Genomic DNA, 27,793 nt, shown 5'->3' with positions numbered 1-27,793 from the left:
CGTACGGTAAACCAACCCCAGCATAGCACCTGGGTTTTATACAGTACTCGATTGCTATACCAATATGTGGTTTGTTGTTCCTCACAACCTTTTCAGTATGTTAATAATTCGCAAAAAAATCTTATGTTTCCCAATTCATAATTTTTTAAAGATGAATCCACGTGAAGCTACAGTGTGTTTCCACCTTTCAGTTTTTCTCTATTGTATGACAATAATTCAATGGTCTCCAGCCTCACGATTATTTTCCAGATCAAACCCAAAGATTCACTCGTTGTCCTTTTTCATCCTTTTTTATCTCACTACTCTCATTCACTTCCCCCTTTCCACCTCTGAAACATTTCTGAAGCTCTGCTCTGATTATTTATTAATTTTTTGAATAATATTTTCATTCCCATTGTTCATATTGCGTCAGGGATATGGGGTCTACTTCAATCAATCCAGGAAGTTAACAGAAATTCCAATTCCAATTGTCCAGAATGCTTCTCTGTGAGAAAACAGTTAGAATTGGAATTTCTGGTTACTTCACGAAATGGACCCAAATTGAAAATGACCCCAACCCTGTACAACACTCAACACTCTCGCTAAAGGAGTGAGCCGCCATTTTTTGTTCTACCACGGCTACTGTTCTCTCACGTGTCCTGCAGGGTTGGGATCAATTCTCATTCAGAAGTAACTGTAAATGACAGTTTTCCTACATTTGTCTCTATAAGCAAGTTTCCAACAACCTTTTTTATGTGATTAAAGTATGTTGGATAAAAAGGCTAGCCCCGATGGAAAACAACACATTTTGTCTTTCCAAATGTCAACAAAACAAAATACTCGAGACAAGGCAGGATCTTTTTGTGTCTGTAAAATAAATTCCGCTAGAAATGGAAATGATTTAATTAATTAATTACATTTAATTAATTTGGTGAACTTTCAAAATTTTGTCAAACCGAAAGTTATTAAAATAAATTATATGATAAATGGTGGTGGAAACGCTTTTATGCACGACTATTGACACAATAACCATCATATGGAAGTAAACTTGGAGTCATGAGATGATATGTTGTGTGGTCCTCCCACTACGACTCAGGAAACCATGCAGTTTATTAGGCTACAGATGACATACATTATGATGAACTTCACGGGGTGGGGAAAGTGCACGGTGACGAGTTGGATGCTGATTTATAATAAATATACAGGGTCTTATTCTGGTGACAAGATGATCGTTGACTGGGTGCCGTTTTGACAAATTAAAAATAATCTCGCTCTTTTGTCCGTAGTAATTTCATCATGTAGACTAGTCTACCCACATCGTATCTGCGAACTGTTGGCTAGAGCACACCTGCCAATACCGGAGTGGGCACATTCACTATATAAAAAAACATCAGTAGAGTTGAAAATTATATGGAAACACATTTAAAACCTCTTAAGGATCGGACCCTGTTTTTCAATTTTCACATATAATGACATCTTAAAACAATATATATATATATATATATATATATATATATATATATATATATATATATATATATATATATATTTCACCTTTATTTAACCAGGTAGGCCAGTTGAGAACACCTTTATTTAACCAGGTAGGCTAGTTGAGAACACCTTTATTTAACCAGGTAGGCTAGTTGAGAACACCTTTATTTAACCAGGTAGGCCAGTTGAGAACACCTTTATTTAACCAGGTAGGCTAGTTGAGAACACCTTTATTTAACCAGGTAGGCTAGTTGAGAACACCTTTATTTAACCAGGTAGGCTAGTTGAGAACAAGTTCTCATTTGCAACTGCGACCTGGCCAAGATAAAGCGTCGCAATTCGACACATACAACAACACAGAGTTAGTTACACATGGAATAAACAAACACATACAGTCGATAATACAGTAGAACAAAAGAAAACAAAACGTCTATATACAGTGAGTGTAAATGAGGTAAGTTAAGGCAATAAATAGGCCATGGTGGTGAAGTAATTACAATATAGCAATTAAACACTGGAATGGTAGATCGGCACTAGATGAAGGTGCAGGTAGAGATACTGGGGTGCAAAGGAGCAAAATAAATGAATATATGGCTGTAGCTCAGTAGAATTATATGGAAACCCATTTAACTGATATGTTTTAATTCGGTACGGACTTTTATCCGCAACACGTCAACTTGATGGAAACTCTGGTGGGAAACTTGGCACATTTTTATTAATATAGATTGTAGAATATTCGTATGAAAATCTGTCGGCAATTGGATGGAAACCTGGTTTATGAGACACGTTTGAATTGAAATTCGATTTGAACCGGATTGACTCCAACCCATGTGTCCTGCTGCCCTCCCTGCCTGATAACACAACTCCTTCTTTTGTGTTCTGCTGCTCTCTGTGTAACAGGGCTGCCAGGTGAGTATCGAGGACTCTGCCCCGTTAGTTGTTTGTGTCTTCAGATCACATTCATATGTCAAAAGAGAGATAGAAGTGACATTCATCTTCCCATTTCTGTTGTCTTTTATTTTTTTTCCAGACTTCTCTGTGAGCTAACTGGTGAAAGTGTACCTTCGTTAGTTTCTACACAACAACAGATTTCCATAAGCAAGACTTTCACATAGGACACTATGTAAAGCGGGGCCCTTTTGTTCTTTCTTCCCCTGAAGTACCTAGCAGGAACCTTTAACTCTCTCTCCCTAACACACACACACACACACACACACACACACACACACACACACACACACACACACACACACACACACACACACACACACACACACACACACACACACACACACACACACACACACACACACACACACACACACACACTGTCCATGTCCGGTGTGTATAGGTCGTTGAAGATCTACCTGAGCTTGGCAGTATTAAATAGTTAAACCATAGCTTCGTCGGAAGTTTCATGGTATAAATCAGTTAAAGAGGGTTCGGAACCTGATGTAAGTCAGTGAACCCTCGCAACACCAATCAAATGTTCCTCCGAGTGCCGTAGTAAGGACTAAACGTGACGACAAAACAACCACCGGTTTTCAAACCATTTTAGAATGTTTGCATTGCGCTGGTTTTCAAACCATTTTAGACCGTTTGCAGTGCGCTGGTTTTCAAACCATTTTAGAATGTTTGCAGTGCGCTTGTTTTCAAACCATTTTAGAACGTTTGCAGTGCACTGGTTTTCAAACCATTTTAGAACGTTTGCAGTGCGCTGGTTTTCAAACCATTTTAGACCGTTTGCAGTGCGCTGGTTTTCAAACCATTTTAGAACGTTTGCAGTGCGCTGGTTTTCAAACCATTTTAGAACGTTTGCAGTGCACCTGGTTTTCAAACCATTTTAGAACGTTTGCACTGCACCTGGTTTTCAAACCATTTTAGAACGTTTGCACTGCACCTGGTTTTCAAACCATTTTAGAACGTTTGCAGTGCACCTGGTTTTCAAACCATTTTAGAACGTTTGCAGTGTGCTTCTCTGTTTTTTCGAGATGAGTTAAAGCTGCAACGAGAAGGGAGAAATGGTGTACACTGCTGGCTTTGTGGGGGATGTTTCAGAAGGGATAATTGGCTGTAAAAGCTAGCATGAGGGACAAGAAGTAGCTAGCCACAATAAGGTTTGTTTTAAGAAAAGTTAACTAAACTTGTAAGCTACCTAGGTATAACTAACAAGCTAGCTACTAGTTAATACATCTCTCTCACGATTATAAAGCCAGCAAAATGTTAATAAAAACAGCATATTATTGACCTAAAAGGTTAGCTGTGTTAGCCCAGTTGCTAGCTTATTCAGGGTCAGTGATATATAGAGCAACCATGTACTGTCTATCGATGGGAACAACTGCGATAATTTTTCAAGCAACATTGCTAAAATTAATTCAATAAATTAAAATGAACCTCATAAAATGTTAGCTGTAATGCTAATAATCCTGTAGTTTAACTGTTAGCTGTAATGCTAATCGCTAGTAATTTAACTGTTAGCTGTAATGCTCATTTCCTGTAGCATAAATGTTAGCTGTAATGCTCTGTAATGCTAATCTCCTGTAGTTTACCTGTTAGCTATAATGCTAATCACATGTACTTTAACTGTTAGCTGTAATGCTAATCGCCTGAAGTTTAATTAACTGTTAGCTGTAATACTAATTTCCTGTTGCCTGACTGTCATCTCCTTATTGTCATACTGTACCTGCATTACAAGGGTTGGATTTGCACTAAACAATTGTATATGTCAGCACTTAAAAGGCATGTACACAATTTGATATATGATTCACCTCATATAAATTGTCTAATGTTTTAAATTGACAACATAGAGCTCATCATGTAAACAATGTGTGAGTTTGAGCTATTCTCTGCTTCAGATGACAGATGCCCATAAGGCCAGCAATGTCATCATACTGTAGGTCTATGGCTGCATTGGCGATGCATGTCATATGATAAGCTGCACAATGGATTCACATGGCTGATATACTGAGAGAGAGAGAGTGACAATCAAATGAAAACAAATTAGAGATCTTAAAACTAGACAAAAAATGAATTGTTAATTTGAGAATACCATAAAGAAACACAGACACATTACAGGCAGAATCCCTTCCCCTATATATTGCATGAGTGTGATATGTGATGAATCAACATTGCCACTAGTTCATTTTGAATAATGGTTTTAACAAATTAAACAAGTTTAAACACTTCACATCGAAGAATCGACACTTCATCACTTTCATCAACATTTACAAATACGATAACTGGAATGTAAAGATTAGACAGTGTAAACAACAACAGATAACTGATATGTAAAGATTAGACATTAGTGTAAACAACAACAGATAACTGGTATGTAAAGATTAGATATTAGTGTAAACAACAACAGATAACTGGTATGTAAGATTAGACATTAGTGTAAACAACAACAGATAACTGGTATGTAAAGATTAGATATTAGTGTAAACAACAACAGATAACTGGTATGTAAGATTAGACATTAGTGTAAACAACAACAGATAACTGGTATGTAAAGATTATACATTAGTGTAAACAACAACAGATAACTGGAATGTAAAGATTAGACAGTGTAAACAACAACAGATAACTGGAATGTAAAGATTAGACATTAGTGTAAACAACAACAGATAACTGGTATGTAAAGATTAAACATGTTAGTGTAAACAACAACAGATAACTGGTATGTAAAGATTAAACATGTTAGTGTAAACAACAACAGATAACTGGAATGTAAAGATTAGACAGTGTAAACAACAACAGATAACTGGAATGTAAAGATTAGACATTAGTGTAAACAACATTTACATTTACATTTAAGTCATTTAGCAGACGCTCTTATCCAGAGCGACATACAAATTGGTGAATTCACCTTCTGACATCAGTGGAACAGCCACTTTACAATAGTGCATCTAAATCATTTAAGGGGGGGGGGGGTGAGAAGGATTGCTTTATCCTATCCTAGGTATTCCTTGAAGAGGTGGGGTTTCAGGTGTCTCCGGAAGGTGGTGATTGACTCCGCTATCCTGGCGTCGTGAGGGAGTTTGTTCCACCATTGGGGGGCCAACAACAACAGATAACTGGAATGTAAAGATTAGACATTAGTGTAAACAACAACAGATAACTGGTATGTAAAGATTAGACATTAGTGTAAACAACAACAGATAACTGGTATGTAAAGATTAGACATTGGTGTAAACAACAACAGATAACTGGTATGTAAAGATTAAACATTAGTGTAAACAACAACAGATAACTGGAATGTAAAGATTAAGCATTAGTGTAAACAACAACAGATAACTGGTATGTAAAGATTAAACATGTTAGTGTAAACAACAACAGATAACTGGTATGTAAAGATTAAACATTAGTGTAAACAACAACAGATAACTGGTATGTAAAGATTAAACATGTTAGTGTAAACAACAACAGATAACTGGTATGTAAAGATTAAACATGTTAGTGTAAACAACAACAGATAACTGGTATGTAAAGATTAAACATTAGTGTAAACAACAACAGATAACTGGAATGTAAAGATTAGACATTAGTGTAAACAACAACAGATTACTGGTATGTAAAGATTAAATATGTTAGTGTAAACAACAACAGATAACTGGAATGTAAAGATTAGACATTAGTGTAAACAACAACAGATAACTGGTATGTAAAGATTAAACATGTTAGTGTAAACAACAACAGTTAGTGTAAACAACAACAGATAACTGGTATGTAAAGATTAAACATTAGTGTAAACAACAACAGATAACTGGTGTAAAGATTAAACATAAAGATTATGTAACATGTTAGTGTAAACAACAATAACAGATAACATGGTATGATAAAATGTAAAGATGAGACATTAGTGTAAACAACAACAGATAACTGGTATGTAAAGATTAGACATTAGTGTAAACAACAACAGATAACTGGTATGTAAAGATTAGACATTAGTGTAAACAACAACAGATAACTGGTATGTAAAGATTAAACATTAGTGTAAACAACAACAGATAACTGGAATGTAAAGATTAAGCATTAGTGTAAACAACAACAGATAACTGGTATGTAAAGATTAAACATGTTAGTGTAAACAACAACAGATAACTGGTATGTAAAGATTCAACATGTTAGTGTAAACAACAACAGATAACTGGTATGTAAAGATTAAACATTAGTGTAAACAACAACAGATAACTGGTATGTAAAGATTAAACATGTTAGTGTAAACAACAACAGATAACTGGTATGTAAAGATTAGACATTAGTGTAAACAACAACAGATAACTGGTATGTAAATATTAGACATTCGTGTAAACAACAACAGATAACTGGTATGTAAAGATTAAACATTAGTGTAAACAACAACAGATAACTGGAATGTAAAGATTAAGCATTAGTGTAAACAACAACAGATAACTGGTATGTAAAGATTAAACATTAGTGTAGATAACTGTAAACAACAACAGATAACTGGTATGTAAAGATTAGACATTAGTGTAAACAACAACAGATAACTGGTATGTAAAGATTAAACATGTTAGTGTAAACAACAACAGATAACTGGTATGTAAAGATTAAACATGTTAGTGTAAACAACAACAGATAACTGGTATGTAAAGATTAGACATTAGTGTAAACAACAACAGATAACTGGTATGTAAAGATTAGACATTAGTGTAAACAACAACAGATAACTGGTATGTAAAGATTAGACATTAGTGTAAACAACAACAGATAACTGGTATGTAAAGATTAGACATTAGTGTAAACAACAACAGATAACTGGTATGTAAATATTAGACATTCGTGTAAACAACAACAGATAACTGGTATGTAAAGATTAGACATTAGTGTAAACAACAACAGATAACTGGTATGTAAAGATTCAACATGTTAGTGTAAACAACAACAGATAACTGGTATGTAAAGATTCAACATTAGTGTAAACAACAACAGATAACTGGTATGTAAAGATTCAACATTAGTGTAAACAACAACAGATAACTGGTATGTAAATATTAGACATTCGTGTAAACAACAACAGATAACTGTAAAGATTCAACATGTCAGTATAAACATGAATATATAATTGAGTAGTAACAAGTAGTCTGTTATTACTAAAGCCTCATTTCAGATGAACAACATAAAACTGCATACCAGTGGTGGTCAACGTTGTTCCACTGATCCCTGATCTACTGGCTGAGCAGACTTCGATTTCCAGCCCAGCAATAAGCACAATTGTTTATCAACTCAACTCGATTTGATAAGTTGAATCAGGTGTGTTATTGCTGGGCTGGAACAAAACCCTCTACGTCCAGCAGACCTCCAACAGAGTTGCATGGCTCCAGTAATAGGTTCATACATTGTGTTTAACCGTATTTTATTTTATACAACATTTGCTAACATACTGTAGGTAAGCCTAGACATATAGCCCATATATACCCTTGGACTCTTCATTGCCATTCAGTGGGACTTCTCTCTTCATCTGCAAACAGGCTTTCAAAGCTTTCCATAGCTGAGGACAGAAAACATAGTCAAATTAGACACCACTGTTATATAAAAGGCCACTCTAAAATGTATTCTGTTCGCCAGAAAACGGAATGTTTATTTCTCTACCATAACCCTGGTCTCCCAGCCTGTAATCTCGCTAACTCGTTATTAACCACTGCTCGAATAGGGTTGGAACGTTACAATGTCAGTGTGTTGCTCTTTCCCGAAGTCTGGATCTCGTTCATTTCACTCATCGTTCAGTGTTTGTTCTGTCTGCACGCTTCACACCAGAAATACACGCTTGATCAATGTCGCCTTCATGCTAAAATGTCCGTAATGCAGGCGTCATTAACTACTGCAGGAACCTACTGTGCTTTTATTGATTTCTAATCTGTGTGTGTTCGTGTGTGTGTGTAAGTAAGCATGTGGGTTGTGTATGTTGATATGCGTATGAGCAAGTGTGTGTGTGTGTGTGTCTGTCCGTCTGTGTCTGCGTGTATAGCTGGGCTTTTTTACGTATGAGAATGTGTATGAGCAAATGAGTTAGTGTCTGTGTGTGAAGAACCAGGAATACAATCTAATCTATACCCTCTCTCTATCCCCCCTTCTTCTCTCTCGCTCTCCTTTCTTCTCTCTCTCTCTCTCTCTTCCTCTCTCGCTCTCTCTGTCCTTTCTCCTCTCTCTCTCGCTCTCTCTCTCTCTGTCCTTTCTACTCTCTCTCTCGCTCTCTCTCTCTCCTCCTCTCTCTATTCTCTCTCTGTCCTCTCTCCTCTCTCTCCACCTCACTCTGTCCTCTCTCTCTCTCTCTCTCCTCCTCCACTCTCTATTCTCTCTCTGTCTTTTCTCCTCTCTCTTCTCCCTCCCTCCATCCCTCCATCTCTCTCCTCCCTCCCTCCCTCCATCTCTCTCCTCCCTCCCTCCAGACGATGAGCAGAAGGATAAGTCTCTGTCTCACCACACCATCCAGCAGCTGATCGTAGAGAAGGACCAGGCTCTTTCAGACCTCAACTCAGTAGAGAAGAGTCTGGCTGAACTGTTCAGACGATACGAGAAGCTGAAGGACGTCCTCGAGGGCTACCGCAAGGTGGGTACACACAGAGAGACACACACCGAAACACAGACACACGGACAGACACACACAAACGCCAGCCAACCTTACTACCGCAAGGTGGGTACACACAGAGAGACACATACCGAAACACAGACACATGGACAGACACACACAAACACCAGCCAACCTTACTACCGCAAGGTGGGTACACACAGAGAGACACATACCGAAACACAGACACACGGACAGACACACACAAACACCAGCCAACCTTACTACCGCAAGGTGGGTACACACAGAGAGACACACATACCGAAACACAGACACACGGACAGACACACACAAACACCAGCCAACCTTACTACCGCACACACTGCTAATGGCTGTCCATCAATGGCAACGATGACGTATGTCTGCTTACTGTATACCTTCTAGTGATATAGTAGATGCACTTATCTGGAAACACTTCCAATCTGTGCATTCAACAGAAATTGACCAATCACAAAACAGGATATTTGCAAGTGAAAACTATCTTTCCATCTCCTTTACCTGTCTCTCAGAATGAGGAGGTGCTGAAAAAATGCGCTCAGGAGTACCTGTCCAGGGTCCGTAAGGAGGAACAACGTTACCAGGCCCTGAAGATCCACGCCGAGGAGAAACTAGACAAGTGAGTGCACCTCGCACACTCTGGTTGCACTCACCGTGACATTCAAAGCATGTTAGACCTCATAGGTGTTCAACCGAGTCAAGTCAAACTTCATTTATCGTGGATTGTCTCAATACACTAAATTAAATCAAAACAGAAAGATATAGACAACAACAGACATTATAGAATCTCAACCAGCCTACTGTGATCCAGTTACTTGTTGTTGATAAAGGTGATCACCATGACACTAACATCCTGTATGTTCTGACCACCATGACACTAACATCCTGTATGTTCTGACCACCATGACACTAACATCCTGTATGTTCTGACCATGACACTAACATCCTGTATGTTCTGTCCACCATGACACTAACATCCTGTATGTTCTGACCACCATGACACTAACATCCTGTATGTTCTGACCACCATGACACTAACATCCTGTATGTTCTGACCACCATGACACTAACATCCTGTATGTTCTGACCATGACACTAACATCCTGTATGTTCTGACCATGACACTAACATCCTGTATGTTCTGACCACCATGACACTAACATCCTGTATGTTCTGACCACCATGACACTAACATCCTGTATGTTCTGACCACCATGACACTAACATCCTGTATGTCCTGACCACCATGACACTAACATCCTGTATGTTCTGACCACCTAACATGACACTAACCTGTATGTTCTGACCACCATGACACTAACATCCTGTATGTTCTGACCACCATGACACTAACATCCTGTATGTTCTGACCATGACACAACATCCTGTATGTTCTGACCACCATGACACTAACATCCTGTATGTTCTGACCACCATGACACTAACATCCTGTATGTTCTGACCACCATGACACTAACATCCTGTATGTTCTGACCACCATGACACTAACATCCTGTATGTTCTGACCATGACACTAACATCCTGTATGTTCTGACCACCATGACACTAACATCCTGTATGTTCTGACCACCATGACACTAACATCCTGTATGTTCTGACCACCATGACACTAACATCCTGTATGTTCTGACCATGACACTAACATCCTGTATGTTCTGACCATGACACTAACATCCTGTATGTTCTGACCACCATGACACTAACATCCTGTATGTTCTGACCACCATGACACTAACATCCTGTATGTTCTGACCACCATGACACTAACATCCTGTATGTTCTGACCACCATGACACTAACATCCTGTATGTTCTGACCACCATGACACTAACATCCTGTATGTTCTGACCACCATGACACTAACATCCTGTATGTTCTGACCACCATGACACTAACATCCTGTATGTTCTGACCACCATGACACTAACATCCTGTATGTTCTGACCATGACACTAACATCCTGTATGTTCTGACCACCATGACACTAACATCCTGTATGTTCTGACCACCATGACACTAACATCCTGTATGTTCTGACCACCATGACACTAACATCCTGTATGTTCTGACCACCATGACACTAACATCCTGTATGTTCTGACCACCATGACACTAACATCCTGTATGTTCTGACCACCATGACACTAACAACATCCTGTATGTTCTGACCATGACACTAACATCCTGTATGTTCTGACCACCATGACACTAACATCCTGTATGTTCTGACCACCATGACACTAACATCCTGTATGTTCTGACCACCATGACACTAACATCCTGTATGTTCTGACCACCATGACACTAACATCCTGTATGTTCTGACCACCATGACACTAACATCCTGTATGTTCTGACCACCATGACACTAACATCCTGTATGTTCTGACCATGACACTAACATCCTGTATGTTCTGACCACCATGACACTAACATCCTGTATGTTCTGACCACCATGACACTAACATCCTGTATGTTCTGACCACCATGACACTAACATCCTGTATGTTCTGACCATGACACTAACATCCTGTATGTTCTGACCACCATGACACTAACATCCTGTATGTTCTGACCACCATGACACTAACATCCTGTATGTTCTGACCATGACACTAACATCCTGTATGTTCTGACCACCATGACACTAACATCCTGTATGTTCTGACCACCATGACACTAACATCCTGTATGTTCTGACCATGACACTAACATCCTGTATGTTCTGACCACCATGACACTAACATCCTGTATGTTCTGACCACCATGACACTAACATCCTGTATGTTCTGACCACCATGACACTAACATCCTGTATGTTCTGACCATGACACAACATCCTGTATGTTCTGACCATGACACTAACATCCTGTATGTTCTGACCACCATGACACTAACATCCTGTATGTTCTGACCACCATGACACTAACATCCTGTATGTTCTGACCACCATGACACTAACATCCTGTATGTTCTGACCACCATGACACTAACATCCTGTATGTTCTGACCACCATGACACTAACATCCTGTATGTTCTGACCACCATGACACTAACATCCTGTATGTTCTGACCACCATGACACTAACATCCTGTATGTTCTGACCACACTAACATCCTGTATGTTCTGACCACCATGACACAACATCCTGTATGTTCTGACCACCATGACACTAACATCCTGTATGTTCTGACCACCATGACACTAACATCCTGTATGTTCTGACCACCATGACACTAACATCCTGTATGTTCTGACCACCATGACACTAACATCCTGTATGTTCTGACCACCATGACACTAACATCCTGTATGTTCTGACCACCATGACACTAACATCCTGTATGTTCTGACCACCATGACACTAACATCCTGTATGTTCTGACCACCATGACACTAACATCCTGTATGTTCTGACCACCATGACACTAACATCCTGTATGTTCTGACCACACTAACATCCTGTATGTTCTGACCACCATGACACTAACATCCTGTATGTTCTGACCACCATGACACTAACATCCTGTATGTTCTGACCACCATGACACTAACATCCTGTATGTTCTGACCACCATGACACTAACATCCTGTATGTTCTGACCACCATGACACTAACATCCTGTATGTTCTGACCACCATGACACTAACATCCTGTATGTTCTGACCACCATGACACTAACATCCTGTATGTTCTGACCACCATGACACTAACATCCTGTATGTTCTGACCACCATGACACCATGACACTAACATCCTGTATGTTCTGACCACCATGACACTAACATCCTGTATGTTCTGACCACCATGACACTAACATCCTGTATGTTCTGACCACCATGACACTAACATCCTGTATGTTCTGACCACCATGACACTAACATCCTGTATGTTCTGACCACCATGACACTAACATCCTGTATGTTCTGACCACCATGACACTAACATCCTGTATGTTCTGACCACCATGACACTAACATCCTGTATGTTCTGACCACCATGACACTAACATCCTGTATGTTCTGACCACCATGACACTAACATCCTGTATGTTCTGACCACCATGACACTAACATCCTGTATGTTCTGACCACCATGACACTAACATCCTGTATGTTCTGACCATGACACTAACATCCTGTATGTTCTGACCACCATGACACTAACATCCTGTATGTTCTGACCACCATGACACTAACATCCTGTATGTTCTGACCATGACACTAACATCCTGTATGTTCTGACACCATAACAACATCCTGTATGTTCTGACCACCATGACACTAACATCCTGTATGTTCTGACCACCATGACACTAACATCCTGTATGTTCTGACCACCATGACACTAACATCCTGTATGTTCTGACCACCATGACACTAACATCCTGTATGTTCTGACCACCATGACACTAACATCCTGTATGTTCTGACCACCATGACACTAACATCCTGTATGTTCTGACCACCATGACACTAACATCCTGTATGTTCTGACCACCATGACACTAACATCCTGTATGTTCTGACCACCATGACACTAACATCCTGTATGTTCTGACCACCATGACACTAACATCCTGTATGTTCTGACCACCATGACACTAACATCCTGTATGTTCTGACCACCATGACACTAACATCCTGTATGTTCTGACCACCATGACACTAACATCCTGTATGTTCTGACCACCATGACACTAACATCCTGTATGTTCTGACCACCATGACACACTAACATCCTGTATGTTCTGACCACCATGACACTAACATCCTGTATGTTCTGACCACCATGACACTAACATCCTGTATGTTCTGACCACCATGACACTAACATCCTGTATGTTCTGACCACCATGACACTAACATCCTGTATGTTCTGACCACCATGACACTAACATCCTGTATGTTCTGACCACCATGACACTAACATCCTGTATGTTCTGACCACCATGACACTAACATCCTGTATGTTCTGACCACCATGACACTAACATCCTGTATGTTCTGACCACCATGACACTAACATCCTGTATGTTCTGACCACCATGACACTAACATCCTGTATGTTCTGACCACCATGACACTAACATCCTGTATGTTCTGACCACCATGACACTAACATCCTGTATGTTCTGACCACCATGACACTAACATCCTGTATGTTCTGACCACCATGACACTAACATCCTGTATGTTCTGACCACCATGACACTAACATCCTGTATGTTCTGACCACCATGACACTAACATCCTGTATGTTCTGACCACCATGACACTAACATCCTGTATGTTCTGACCACCATGACACTAACATCCTGTATGTTCTGACCACCATGACACTAACATCCTGTATGTTCTGACCATGACACTAACATCCTGTATGTTCTGACCACCATGACACTAACATCCTGTATGTTCTGACCACCATGACACTAACATCCTGTATGTTCTGACCACCATGACACTAACATCCTGTATGTTCTGACCACCATGACACTAACATCCTGTATGTTCTGACCATGACACTAACATCCTGTATGTTCTGACCACCATGACACTAACATCCTGTATGTTCTGACCACCATGACACTAACATCCTGTATGTTCTGACCACCATGACACTAACATCCTGTATGTTCTGACCACCATGACACTAACATCCTGTATGTTCTGACCACCATGACACTAACATCCTGTATGTTCTGACCACCATGACACTAACATCCTGTATGTTCTGACCACCATGACACTAACATCCTGTATGTTCTGACCACCATGACACTAACATCCTGTATGTTCTGACCACCATGACACTAACATCCTGTATGTTCTGACCACCATGACACTAACATCCTGTATGTTCTGACCACCATGACACTAACATCCTGTATGTTCTGACCACCATGACACTAACATCCTGTATGTTCTGACCACCATGACACTAACATCCTGTATGTTCTGACCACCATGACACTAACATCCTGTATGTTCTGACCACCATGACACTAACATCCTGTATGTTCTGACCACCATGACACTAACATCCTGTATGTTCTGACCACCATGACACTAACATCCTGTATGTTCTGACCACCATGACACTAACATCCTGTATGTTCTGACCACCATGACACTAACATCCTGTATGTTGACCACCATGACCAACATCCTGTATGTTCTGATGACACTAACATCCTGTATGTTCTGACCACCATGACACTAACATCCTGTATGTTCTGACCACCATGACACTAACATCCTGTATGTTCTGACCATGACACTAACATCCTGTATGTTCTGACCACCATGACACTAACATCCTGTATGTTCTGACCACCATGACACTAACATCCTGTATGTTCTGACCATGACACTAACATCCTGTATGTTCTGACCACCATGACACTAACATCCTGTATGTTCTGACCACCATGACACTAACATCCTGTATGTTCTGACCATGACACTAACATCCTGTATGTTCTGACCACCATGACACTAACATCCTGTATGTTCTGACCACCATGACACAACATCCTGTATGTTCTGACCATGACACAACATGACACTGACACATCCTGTATGTTCTGACCACCATGACACTAACATCCTGTATGTTCTGACCACCATGACACTAACATCCTGTATGTTCTGACCACCATGACACTAACATCCTGTATGTTCTGACCACCATGACACTAACATCCTGTATGTTCTGACCACCATGACACTAACATCCTGTATGTTCTGACCACCATGACACTAACATCCTGTTTGTTCTGACCACCATGACACTAACATCCTGTTTGTTCTGACCACCATGACACTAACATCCTGTTTGTTCTGACCACCATGACACTAACATCCTGTTTGTGTATCTAAGGGCGAACTCCGACATCGCCCAGGTGAGAATGAAGTCCCGTCAGGAGACAGCAGCGTACCAGGCCTCTCTCAGGAAGGAGACTATGAAGGTGGACTCACTGGAGAGAACTCTTGAGCAGAAGGTACTGATCTCGGATAAGTTTAGCCTTTTTTTTCACAATGGATAAGATTTCACGGACAGGGGGGGGGGGGACCATGAAGTCCTAGATAATCACTCTTTGTCAATAAATGCCCCAGGATGCACGCATTATTTGTGATGGACACAGGATTCAAACCGAGGTCTACAAATTCAAAGACAGCCTACTCTTCTATACTCCAGGGAGAGAAAAACATCTGGACTGTTGTTTTACTATTAAAATTGTTTTTAATTTCTGAAGCAGCATTCATTTAAAAAACAATGTTTCCCCTTTTTCGTGGTATCTGGTAGTTACAGTCTCTCGATTTTGTGGTATCCAATTGGTATTTACAGTCTTGTCCCATCGCTGCAACTCCCATACGGACTCGGTAGAGGCGAAGGTCGAGAGCCGTGCATCCTCCGAAACACAACCCAGCCGAGCCGGGCTGCTTCTTGGCACAGTGCCAGCTTAACCGGGGAAGCCAGCCGCACCAATGTGTCGGAGGAAACACCGGACGACTGTGTCAGCGTGCACTGCACCTGTCCCACCACAGGAGTCACTAGATGGGACAAAAACATCCCCCAACTCTCCACTGATCCAGACGATGCTGGGCCAAGTGTGCACCGCCCAGTGGGTCTCTCGGTCGCGGCCGGGTGTGACAGAGCCTGGACTCGAACCAGGATCTCTAGTGGCACAGCTAGCACTGCAATGCAGAGCCTTAGACCACTGCACCACTCATGAGGCCCTTGCAGCTTGTTTTAACCAGGTTAACTTGAAATCTGGTGGTGATTGGTTAGTTGCAGGGAAGCAAGAGAGTCGCCTAACTGATATGTTTAACTAGAGGCAGAGCCTGTCTGCCCGCAGCTCACCAGCTGATGTGTGTCCCGTCCAGAACTGCGCATCTATGGTGCATATATTAATTGTTCTCATCACTGAAAGCTCTCAATCTCTCCAAAAACTCTTGTCCAGTCGATTTAGTAGTCAGATTTTTAGTCACAGAAGTAATTTTGTCTCGTCTTGTTTTATTCAAATGAAATAAAAAAATATTGTTTGTTTAATTCCATTTTTTTCTGGGCCTATTTAGTCACTTATAGTCTCATCTGAAAAATTGTTGCTTGACGAATATTTTAGTCACAATTTTTTGGGGGGACGAAATGAACGCTCTAACCTCCTGGTTTTGTCTCTCTTCCTCAAAGAACAAAGAGATCGAAGAACTGACCAAGATCTGTGACGAGCTGATCGCCAAGATGGGAAAGAGTTAGCAACACTGAATACGTCCATGTCTCCAGGGCCCGAGGGGAAGGAGTGGTAGAAGAATAGAAGAAAGAACCACATCCTCTCTCTTTTTCTCTTTTACATCCAAACCTTCCCTTTGGACTGATGGGCAGCTGGACAGATGGACAGTTGAAGCCAAAGTGGTTTCTGGATTAAATATACTACTGACTGACCGTGTACATGTATCCACTGGCATCATTGCACCCCCAGAGTATTGGGGAGGGTCAATGGTTTTCTTCTGTTTCACCCAGTACATTTTGATGTGCCAATGTGCAAAACATGTCCTGTATCAGGGATCCGGTGAAAGAGTGTTTTGAAATGTACTCTATATCATACATGAGAGAGAGTGTGTGGGTGTGTGTGGTGTGTGTGGTGCGTGGGTGGGTGGGTATGTACAAGTGTGCAACTCAGTCTCATGTACACATTTACAGTTTGTACACATGTTGGGTGGTGTGTGTGTGTGTGTGTGTGTGTGTGTGTGTGTGTGTGTGTGTGTGTGTGTGTGTGTGTGTGTGTGTGTGTGTGTGTGTGTGTGTGTGTGTGTGTGTGTGTGTGTGTGTGTGTGTGTGTGTGTGTGTGTGTGTGTGTGTGTGTGTGTGCGTGCGTGCGTGCGTGCGTGCGTGCGTGCGTGCGTGATAGAGAGAAAGGTGAGTGCATTGATTGAAGATAGACCGATATGCGATGTGGTTGCCATGACAGCAAATGATGGGGAAATACGGTTGCCTCCTCCAACTCCTGCTGTGTCTTCAATCCTAGAGAGTGAAACACAGAGGAAAAGAAAACCATATATATAGAATAAATCAATGAATCGTTCAGTTAATAAGAAATATACTTGATCACAGAGAACTGCATGTGGAAGTAGAAAAATATAAACGTCCTTTTTGTTTTGTAAGTAGGAAGTTGATGATTATAATAGAGAGATATATATATATATATATCTGCATTTTGATACAATATTGTGTTTAAATGGCTTCCCTTGGTCGTGTTATCGTGCAGATACTTTGTGAGGCCTAATTTTATGTCATATCTTTTCTTGGAGAAAAAAACTAAAACGTGTGATGGGATTTTATTTATTTTAATTTTAATATTGATGACGATGAACGGTAATTATTCCTGTATTAATCAGGTGTTGGGACTGAGGGTAGGTAAAGTAATTCAATCTTGGATCTCTATGTCACAGTCCTGTTATAATTGATGTGTTCACAAGGTGGAAGCAATTGAAAAAAAGAGCTCTGCACAGCTACACGTCTGGGTTCAAATGTTGAGTGTTTGTTCTGTCCTAGAGTGCCAAATGTGCGGAGTTTGCCGTTTTGGGACTATTCTATTAATCTGTTAAACCAGGCAAGATCAATCAAGCACAGATAATGTAATTGAATTGATTTCTAATAGTATTTGAACCCAGGTCTGCACAGCTATAGTGTACAGCATCTGAAACGTGAAATAAAGGATGACAATAGAAATATGGGATGTGGCTTCTTTGAAAAACAAGAAACAAAACAACAAGTGATTAGGACAGCGTTTCCCAACCTAGGGGTCGCAACACCATGTGGGGAGGAAAATGAAAACTGCACGCACGCACGCACGCACGCACTCACACACACACACACACACACACACACACACACACACACACACACACACACACACACACACACACACACACACACACACACACACACACACACACACACACACACACACACACACACACACACACACCTAGGATTCTCAGTGCTGTGGGAATGACAGAAACGGTCCCTGTGTGTCGTTTATTTCAGAAGCCCTCTGTTCATTTTTTAAACGTTTGCAGTGTGCATATGCCTTCACACTCAACAGAGTGAATTCAACACTAAATGTTAACATTTAGACCATGTTTCTGTCACCCTATACAGAGTAGAAAATTAACACTGGCTGTGTGAAATTCACAATACGCTGGAGTGAACTAATTAGTATTTCACTCTACTCTGAAGTGAAATATAAATTGCACTCACTCTACAATGGAATAAAGTGTAATTAAACGGTGTGATACATTTCCCCGGGTGCCTTTTTATTTTTGAGTGAATAGTAGAGATACCACCCATGACTATATTTGTAGAGATACCACCCATGACTATATTTGTAGAGATACCACACATGACTATATTTGTAGAGATACCACCCATGACTATATTTGTAGAGATACCACACATGACTATATTTGTAGAGATACCACCCATGACTATATTTGTAGAGATACCACCCATGACTATATTTGTAGAGATACCGCCATGACTGTATTTGTAGAGATACCACCCATGACTATATTTGTAGAGATACCACCCATGACTATATTTGTAGAGATAACACACATGACTATATTTGTAGAGATACCACCCATGACTATATTTGTAGAGATACCACACATGACTATATTTGTAGAGATATCACCCATGACTATATTTGTAGAGATACCACCCATGACTGTATTTGTAGAGATACCACCCATGACTGTATTTGTAGAGATACCACCCGTGACTGTATTTGTAGAGATACTACCCATGACTGTATTTGTAGAGATACCACCCATGACTATATTTGTAGAGATACCACCCATGACTATATTTGTAGAGATACCACAAATGACTGTATTTGTAGAGATACTACCCATGACTGTTTTTGTAGAGATACCACCCATGACTGTATTTGTAGAGATACCACACATTAATGTATTTGTAGAGATACCACCCATGACTGTATTTGTAGAGATACCACCCATGACTGTATTTGTAGAGATACCACCCATGACTATATTTGTAGAGATAACACCCATGACTGTATTTGTAGAGATACCACCCATGACTGTATTGTAGAGATACCACCCATGACTGTATTTGTAGAGATACCACCCATGACTGTATTTGTAGAGATTCCACCCATGACTGTATTTGTAGAGATACTACCCATGACTGTATTTGTAGAGATACCACCCATGACTGCATTTGTAGAGATACCACCCATGACTGTTTTTGTAGAGATACCACCCATGACTGTATTTGTAGAGATACCACACATTAATGTATTTGTAGAGATACTACCCATGACTGTATTTGTAGATACCACCCATGACTATATTTGTAGAGATACCACCCATGACTTTATTTGTATAGATACTACCCGTGACTGTGTTTGTAGAGATACCACCCATGACTATATTTGTAGAGATACCACCCATGACTGTATTTGTAGAGATACTACCCATGACTGTATTTGTAGAGATACCACCCATGACTGTATTTGTAGAGATACCACCCATGACTGTATTTGTAGAGATACCACCCATGACTGTATTTGTAGAGATACCACCCATGACTGTATTTGTAGAGATACCACCCATGACTGTATTTGTAGAGATACTACCCATGACTGTATTTGTAGAGATACCACCCATGACTGTATTTGTAGAGATACCACCCATGACTGTATGTGTAGAGATACCACCCATGACTGTATTTGTAGAGATACCACCCATGACTGTATTTGTAGAGATAACACCCATGACTGTATTTGTAGAGATACTACCCATGACTGTATTTGTAGAGATACCACCCATGACTGTATTTTTAGAGATACCACCCATGACTGTTTTTGTAGAGATACCACCCATGACTGTATTTGTAGAGATACCACACATTCATGTATTTGTAGAGATACTACCCATGACTGTATTTGTATATACCACCCATGACTATATTTGTAGAGATACCACCCATGACTGTATTTGTATAGATACTACCCATGACTGTATTTGTAGAGATACCACCCATGACTATATTTGTAGAGATACCACCCATGACTGTATTTGTAGAGATATTACCCATGACTGTATTTGTAGAGATACCACCCATGACTATATTTGTAGAGATACCACCCATGACTATATTTGTAGAGATACCACCCATGACTATATTTGTAGAGATACCACCCATGACTGTATTTGTAGAGATATTACCCATGACTGTACTTGTAGAGATACCACCCATGACTGTATTTGTAGAGATATTACCCATGACTGTATTTGTAGAGATACCACCCATGACTATATTTGTAGAGATACCACCCATGACTATATTTGTAGAGATACCACCCATGACTATATTTGTAGAGATACCACCCATGACTGTATTTGTATAGATACTACCCATGACTGTATTTGTAGAGATACCACCCATGACTATATTTGTAGAGATACCACCCATGACTGTATTTGTAGAGATACTACCCATGACTGTATTCGTAGAGAGACCACCCATGACTATATTTGTAGAGATACCACCCATGACTATATTTGTAGAGATACCACCCATGACTATATTTGTAGAGATACCACCCATGACTGTATTTGTAGAGATACCACCCATGACTGTATTTGTAGAGATACCACCCATGACTGTATTTGTAGAGATACTACCCATGACTGTATTTGTAGATACCACCCATGACTATATTTGTAGAGCTACCACCCATGACTGTATTTGTAGAGATACTACCCTTGACTATATTAATTATTGACAGATACATGGTTGATGAATTAGTTCCTTTAAAAAGGCCTGTGGCTTACACCAAGGGCCCGATTTCCCGACATAAATCGCCAGCATGCCTCAGTTAGGCTGGCGCCTAGCCGAGCCAAAGGTGTGAGCTCGCATACTCCCTCAAAATACCTTCGCTTGATAAAATAGTACTGTTCGTCCATTTTGAGACACTGTAGCCAGTATACTGTACACCATCTTAGAATGAATCTAAGATAACTCAAGAAATCTTTCATTAATTCATACGTTTTTTTGCTGAAGTAATCTTAGTCGCATAATTTTACATCTAAGATGTTTGTTGCAGTATTTTTCAATAAAAGAAATGTGCATGAAAATGGGATATCTCTCGTTGAATGACAACAAAGCCTTATTAAAGAATCCCTACTGTTGACTATTCAACTATGAAGGGGGTAGACTTTGGCTCCGAACTTCAGCTTGTCTCCAGATTTTTTTGTGTGTCTGAACAGCCGAAAAAAAACCTCACCGAAGTCCAAAAAAGTCACAAAAAAGTAATCTTAATATATGCACGATGTCTTCGGCTGGAAAGCATGCGGACGCCTTTCCAAAATGACGCCTCTCCTACGCACTTCTTAGTAGTTGGTATTCGGTTTTACCTTATGAAGGTGCGTAATGGGCTTTGCAGGTGTGGGTCCCTTGTGCACGCGGAATAAGTCTAATTCAACCACTGAAAACCCTCCCCCTTTTCAGTACATTTAACTTAAGCCATCCCTTTAAATACGGTGTGCCTTTAAATAGAATTGTAATGACCAGACTAGAATACATCGAGAGAACGGATTCTGAAAATAGTGATCAATGAAAGAATGCCATCTACGAATCGGTAGATTTAAAATACCAGTTGGTAGATGGCACTGCGGCACTACAGTCCCTGGTTTGAATCCAGGCTGCATCACATCAGGCCGTGATTGGGAGTCCCATAGGGCGGCGCACAATTGGCCTAGCGTCATCCGGATTTTTCCGGGGTAGGCCGTCATTGTAAAATAAGTATTCCTTCTTAACTGAATTGCCAGGTTGAATATTATTATTTTTTAAATTAAAAATGTAATTTTGGAATTTGGAAAAAAAGTGTGCAATAAGGGTTGAACAATAGTCCTATAAATCTACTCTAATTCTCAGTAATTATGGAACTATTATCGCGTACGTCGTGAACCGTGCGCCAGGCTCCAGGTTTAACCTGCTCAGTGTGGTCTGAGTTCCATAATGATTCTAACAGACAACGTGTCCCAAATTATTACACAACGGCAACCTAATATAATCCACTAATACTCTACAGTTATAAATGTAGAACACAAACTGAGACTACAGTTATAAATGTAGACTACAAACTGAAAGAAACTAAGACTACAGTTATAAATGTAGACTACAAACTGAAGGAAACCAACTCTACAGTTATAAATGTAGACTACAAACTGAAGGAAACCAACTCTACAGTTATAAATGTAGACTACAAACTGAGACTACAGTTATAAATGTAGACTACAAACTGAAAGAAACTAAGACTACAGTTATAAATGTAGACTACAAAACTGAAGGACACCAACTCTACAGTTATAAATGTAGACTACAAACTGAGACTACAGTTATAAATGTAGACTACAAACTGAAAGAAACTAAGACTACAGTTATAAATGTAGACTACAAAACTGAAGGACACCAACTCTACAGTTATAAATATAGACTACAAACTGAAAGAAACTAAGACTACAGTTATAAATGTAGACTACAAAACTGAAGTACACCAACTCTACAGTTATAAATGTAGACTACAAACTGAAGGAAACTAACACCACAGTTATAAATGTATGTGGGTATTACTGGCTCCCGATAGTGGCTAGTATAAATAATATAAAAATGGTAAAATAACAATGGAGAACAACCCGGGAATTCTAAACCACATACATCAACGAGGCAGGCTCAGTCCTATGGCAGCCCTATGGCAGCTCTATGGCAGCCCTATGGCAGCTCTATGGCAGCCCTATGGCAGTCCTATGGCAGCTCTATGGCAGTCCTATGGCAGCTCTATGGCAGTCTTATGGCAGTCCTATGGCAGCTCTATGGCAGTCCTATGGCAGCTCTATGGCAGTCCAATGGCAGCTCTATGGCAGTCCTATGGCAGCCCTATGGCAGCTCTATGGCAGTCCTATGGCAGCCCTATGGCATCCCTATGGCAGCTCTATGGCAGTCCTATGGCAGCTCTATGGCAGTCCTATGGCAGCTCTATGGCAGTCCTATGGCAGTCCTATGGCAGCCCTATGGCAGTCCTATGGCAGCCCCATGGCAGCTCTATGGCAGTCCTATGGCAGCCTGCAGCTTCCATCCACTCCAATTGCCATGTGTATTTACAATCCCCTTCTCCAAACAAATTGCTCATTTACCTATCTCTAACGAATAGCCGTTATCCGTGTAGAAATGGCATTGCATGGAGAATGCTGTTATTTCTATCTGGGGAAAAAATAAAGTTAGAGGCCTTTTTCCACTTGGAAACGGCAGGTTCGCTCGACATTATTCATGGTTCAGCGCATAAAGGTGATAAAATTATGAGGGAATCAAGTCAAGGTCAGAATGAGGCGTATCTGTGGACATCCGCCACACCTTCACCTCTTTGATCTCTACCCAGAATGAATAGCTGCTGAATAGCATGCTATTCTCATGATTAAGTTCAAGGTCAGAATACGTATAGAGAGAAAAGTACATAAAAAGTAAATGACCTTCCATTTAACTCAGGTTGGAATGGGTGAGTTCCTAGGCGAATGTTTGTTATTTAATCAAATTAAACTCTATACATTACGTATATATCATAAGGCCTTACTTTGATGGACTAGTTTGATACTAACTCAGTTAGGAAACTCGTGGTTTACAGGACAGATCGGGCCTGCAAAGTCACATTATCCTGGCTTGATGTGTAATTTCTAATCCTTTCTGAATGACTGTTGGGATAATAGACATTGATAAAGGAGACTAACTAAACCATTTACACTGGAACAACCAGTAACGGTAACTAAAAGATTTGATTGGTTTAGAAAAATGTACGTTATTTATCTTTATATAGCATAAGATTATTTAATCAATCAATGTACATGCAAAAATACAGACATTGAAAACAATCCAGAAAAATCTACCTGCAGATGATAATTCTGGGAAATACACTCTTGTAAAAAAAGGTGGTATCTCGTACCTAAAAGGGTTCTTTGGCTGTCCCCATAGGAGAACACTTTTTGGTTCTAGGTAGAACCGTTTTGGGATCCACGTAGAACCCTTTCCACAAGAGGCTTCTACATGGGACCCAAAGGGGTGTTACTTGGAACCAAAAAGGTTCTCCTATGGGGACAGCCAAAGAACTCCTTTGGAACCCTTTTTTCTAAGAGTGCGGGATATGGAGGTGGATTCTATGGCTCGTTACCAGAGCCACAGGACTCCAGTGGGGAAGCTAGGCTAGCCGCTACAAGAGCCATAGGCCTCCAGTGGAGAAGCTAACCTAGCCGCTACCAGAGCCATAGGCCTCCAGTGGAGAAGCTAACCTAGCCGCTACCAGAGCCATAGGCCTCCAGTGGAGAAGCTAGGCTAGCCGCTACCAGAGCCATAGGCCTCCAGTGGAGAAGCTAACCTAGCCGCTACCAGAGCCATAGGCCTCCAGTGGAGAAGCTAACCTAGCCGCTACCAGAGCCATAGGCCTCCAGTGGAGAAGCTAACCTAGCCGCTACCAGAGCCATAGGCCTCCAGTGGAGAAGCTAGGCTAGCCGCTACCAGAGCCATAGGCCTCCAGTGGAGAAGCTAACCTAGCCGCTACCAGAGCCATAGGCCTCCAGTGGAGAAGCTAGGCTAGCCGCTACCAGAGCCATAGGCCTCCAGTGGAGAAGCTAGGCTAGCCGCTACCAGAGCCATAGGCCTCCAGTGGAGAAGCTAGGCTAGCCGCTACCAGAGCCATAAGCCTCCAGTGGAGAAGCTAACCTAGCCGCTACCAGAGCCATAGGCCTCCAGTGGAGAAGCTAACCTAGCCGCTACCAGAGCCATAGGCCTCCAGTGGAGAAGCTAACCTAGCCGCTACCAGAGCCATAGGCCTCCAGTGGAGAAGCTAGGCTAGCCGCTACCAGAGCCATAGGCCTCCAGTGGAGAAGCTAACCTAGCCGCTACCAGAGCCATAGGCCTCCAGTGGAGAAGCTAGGCTAGCCGCTACCAGAGCCATAGGCCTCCAGTGAAGAAGCTAGGCTAGCCGCTACCAGAGCCATAGGCCTCCAGTGGAGACGCTAACCTCTAACCAGTAACCGCTAATCTCCTGGTCCGTGCAGGCAGGATGAGGTATTAGCTCCTTGTTAGCAGATGAAGATAGGATTAAGATCAGAGGGGTTTAGCAGCAAACAACCTGCTTTTCATTGTGTGATCACATCTCTCCAGGGAACGACCAGCAAGCGAAAAAACAACGTATTTTCATTGTGCAATTTCATCGTTCCAGGGAAGGACCACGAAGCAAACAACCTGGTTTTCATTGTGTGATCACATCGCTCAAGGGAAGGAGACCACAAAGGAAGGATCAGCATCATCACCAACAACATGAGGGCTTTCCAGAGCGGTGTTCTACTCCTCGTCTCCCTACTCTTTTTCATTAACGACAGTAAGGACTATTTTTGTCCTGTGGTTCTGGCTTCAATCCTGGACAATTTGGGATAATGTATTCAATCTTGATCTCTATATCTCTCTTGTCTCCACTTTCTCCTCTTATTTTTTGCTTTTTTTAACTTCTATCTATCCATCCAGCTTTTCTTTTTCATTCTTAATCAATCCTCTTTTATTCATGCCATTTCACTCTTCCTCCTTTCTCAACCATATTGTTCCCTTGTTTCCTCTTCCTCCTTTCTCAAACTTATTGTTCCCTTGTTTCATCTTCCTCCTTTCTCAAACTTATTGTTCCCTTGTTTCCTCTTCCTCCTTTCTCAACCATATTGTTCCCTTGTTTCCTCTTCCTCCTTTCTCAACCATATTGTTCCCTTGTTTCCTCTTCCTCCTTTCTCAACCATATTGTTCCCTTGTTTCCTCTTCCTCCTTTCTCAAACTTATTGTTCCCTTGTTTCCTCTTCCTCCTTTCTCAACCATATTGTTCCCTTGTTTCCTCTTCCTCCTTTCTCAACCATATTGTTCCCTTGTTTCCTCTTCCTCCTTTCTCAACCATATTGTTCCCTTGTTTCCTCTTCCTCCTTTCTCAACCATATTGTTCCCTTGTTTCCTCTTCCTCCTTTCTCAACCATATTGTTCCCTTGTTTCCTCTTCCTCCTTTCTCAACCATATTGTTCCCTTGTTTCCTCTTCCTCCTTTCTCAAACTTATTGTTCCCTTGTTTCCTCTTCCTCCTTTCTCAACCATATTGTTCCCTTGTTTCCTCTTCCTCCTTTCTCAAACTTATTGTTCCCTTGTTTCCTCTTCCTCCTTTCTCAAACTTATTGTTCCCTTGTTTCCTCTTCCTCCTTTCTCAACCATATTGTTCCCTTGTTTCCTCTTCCTCCTTTCTCAAACGTATTGTTCCCTTGTTTCCTCTTCCTCCTTTCTCAACCATATTGTTCCCTTGTTTCCTCTTCCTCCTTTCTCAAACGTATTGTTCCCTTGTTTCCTCTTCCTCCTTTCTCAACCATATTGTTCCCTTGTTTCCTCTTCCTCCTTTCTCAAAGTTATTGTTCTCGTGCTTCCTCTTCTGCCTTCTGTTTCTTCTCCTTTCTTCTTCTTCTTCTTCCAGACTGTATCTCTCTCTCCTGGCCTTCTCTCTTGCATAAGCTCTTCCAACTTCCAGAAACGGTTGCTTCTGACTTGTTCCCTTGTTTTTTACCCCTTTCCAGCCTGGTCTATTTCACCACTGTTGTCCTTTTCAATC

General features: G+C 40.9%; 1 protein-coding gene across 7 annotated transcripts in view; it reads left to right on the top strand.

Annotated features, from left to right (window-relative positions):
* Nucleotides 1-19,387, top strand: part of tacc2 (transforming, acidic coiled-coil containing protein 2) — a 98,112-nt gene extending 78,725 nt beyond the window's left edge. For all 7 annotated transcript variants that reach the window (XM_064924452.1, XM_064924450.1, XM_064924448.1 and 4 more), the window contains 4 exons: nucleotides 8,880-9,040; nucleotides 9,568-9,674; nucleotides 15,965-16,085; nucleotides 17,276-19,387. In XM_064924452.1, coding sequence (XP_064780524.1) covers nucleotides 8,880-9,040; nucleotides 9,568-9,674; nucleotides 15,965-16,085; nucleotides 17,276-17,341 — 455 coding nt within the window. In that variant the 3' untranslated portion in view covers nucleotides 17,342-19,387. The remainder of the gene's footprint in view (nucleotides 1-8,879; nucleotides 9,041-9,567; nucleotides 9,675-15,964; nucleotides 16,086-17,275) is intronic.
* Nucleotides 19,388-27,793: the final 8,406 nt, after the last annotated feature.

The sequence above is a fragment of the Oncorhynchus masou genome, chromosome 18 (genome assembly GCF_036934945.1).
Source record: "Oncorhynchus masou masou isolate Uvic2021 chromosome 18, UVic_Omas_1.1, whole genome shotgun sequence".
Classification (NCBI taxonomy): Eukaryota; Metazoa; Chordata; class Actinopteri; order Salmoniformes; family Salmonidae; genus Oncorhynchus; species Oncorhynchus masou.
This window is presented reverse-complemented; position numbering and strand designations above follow the sequence as displayed.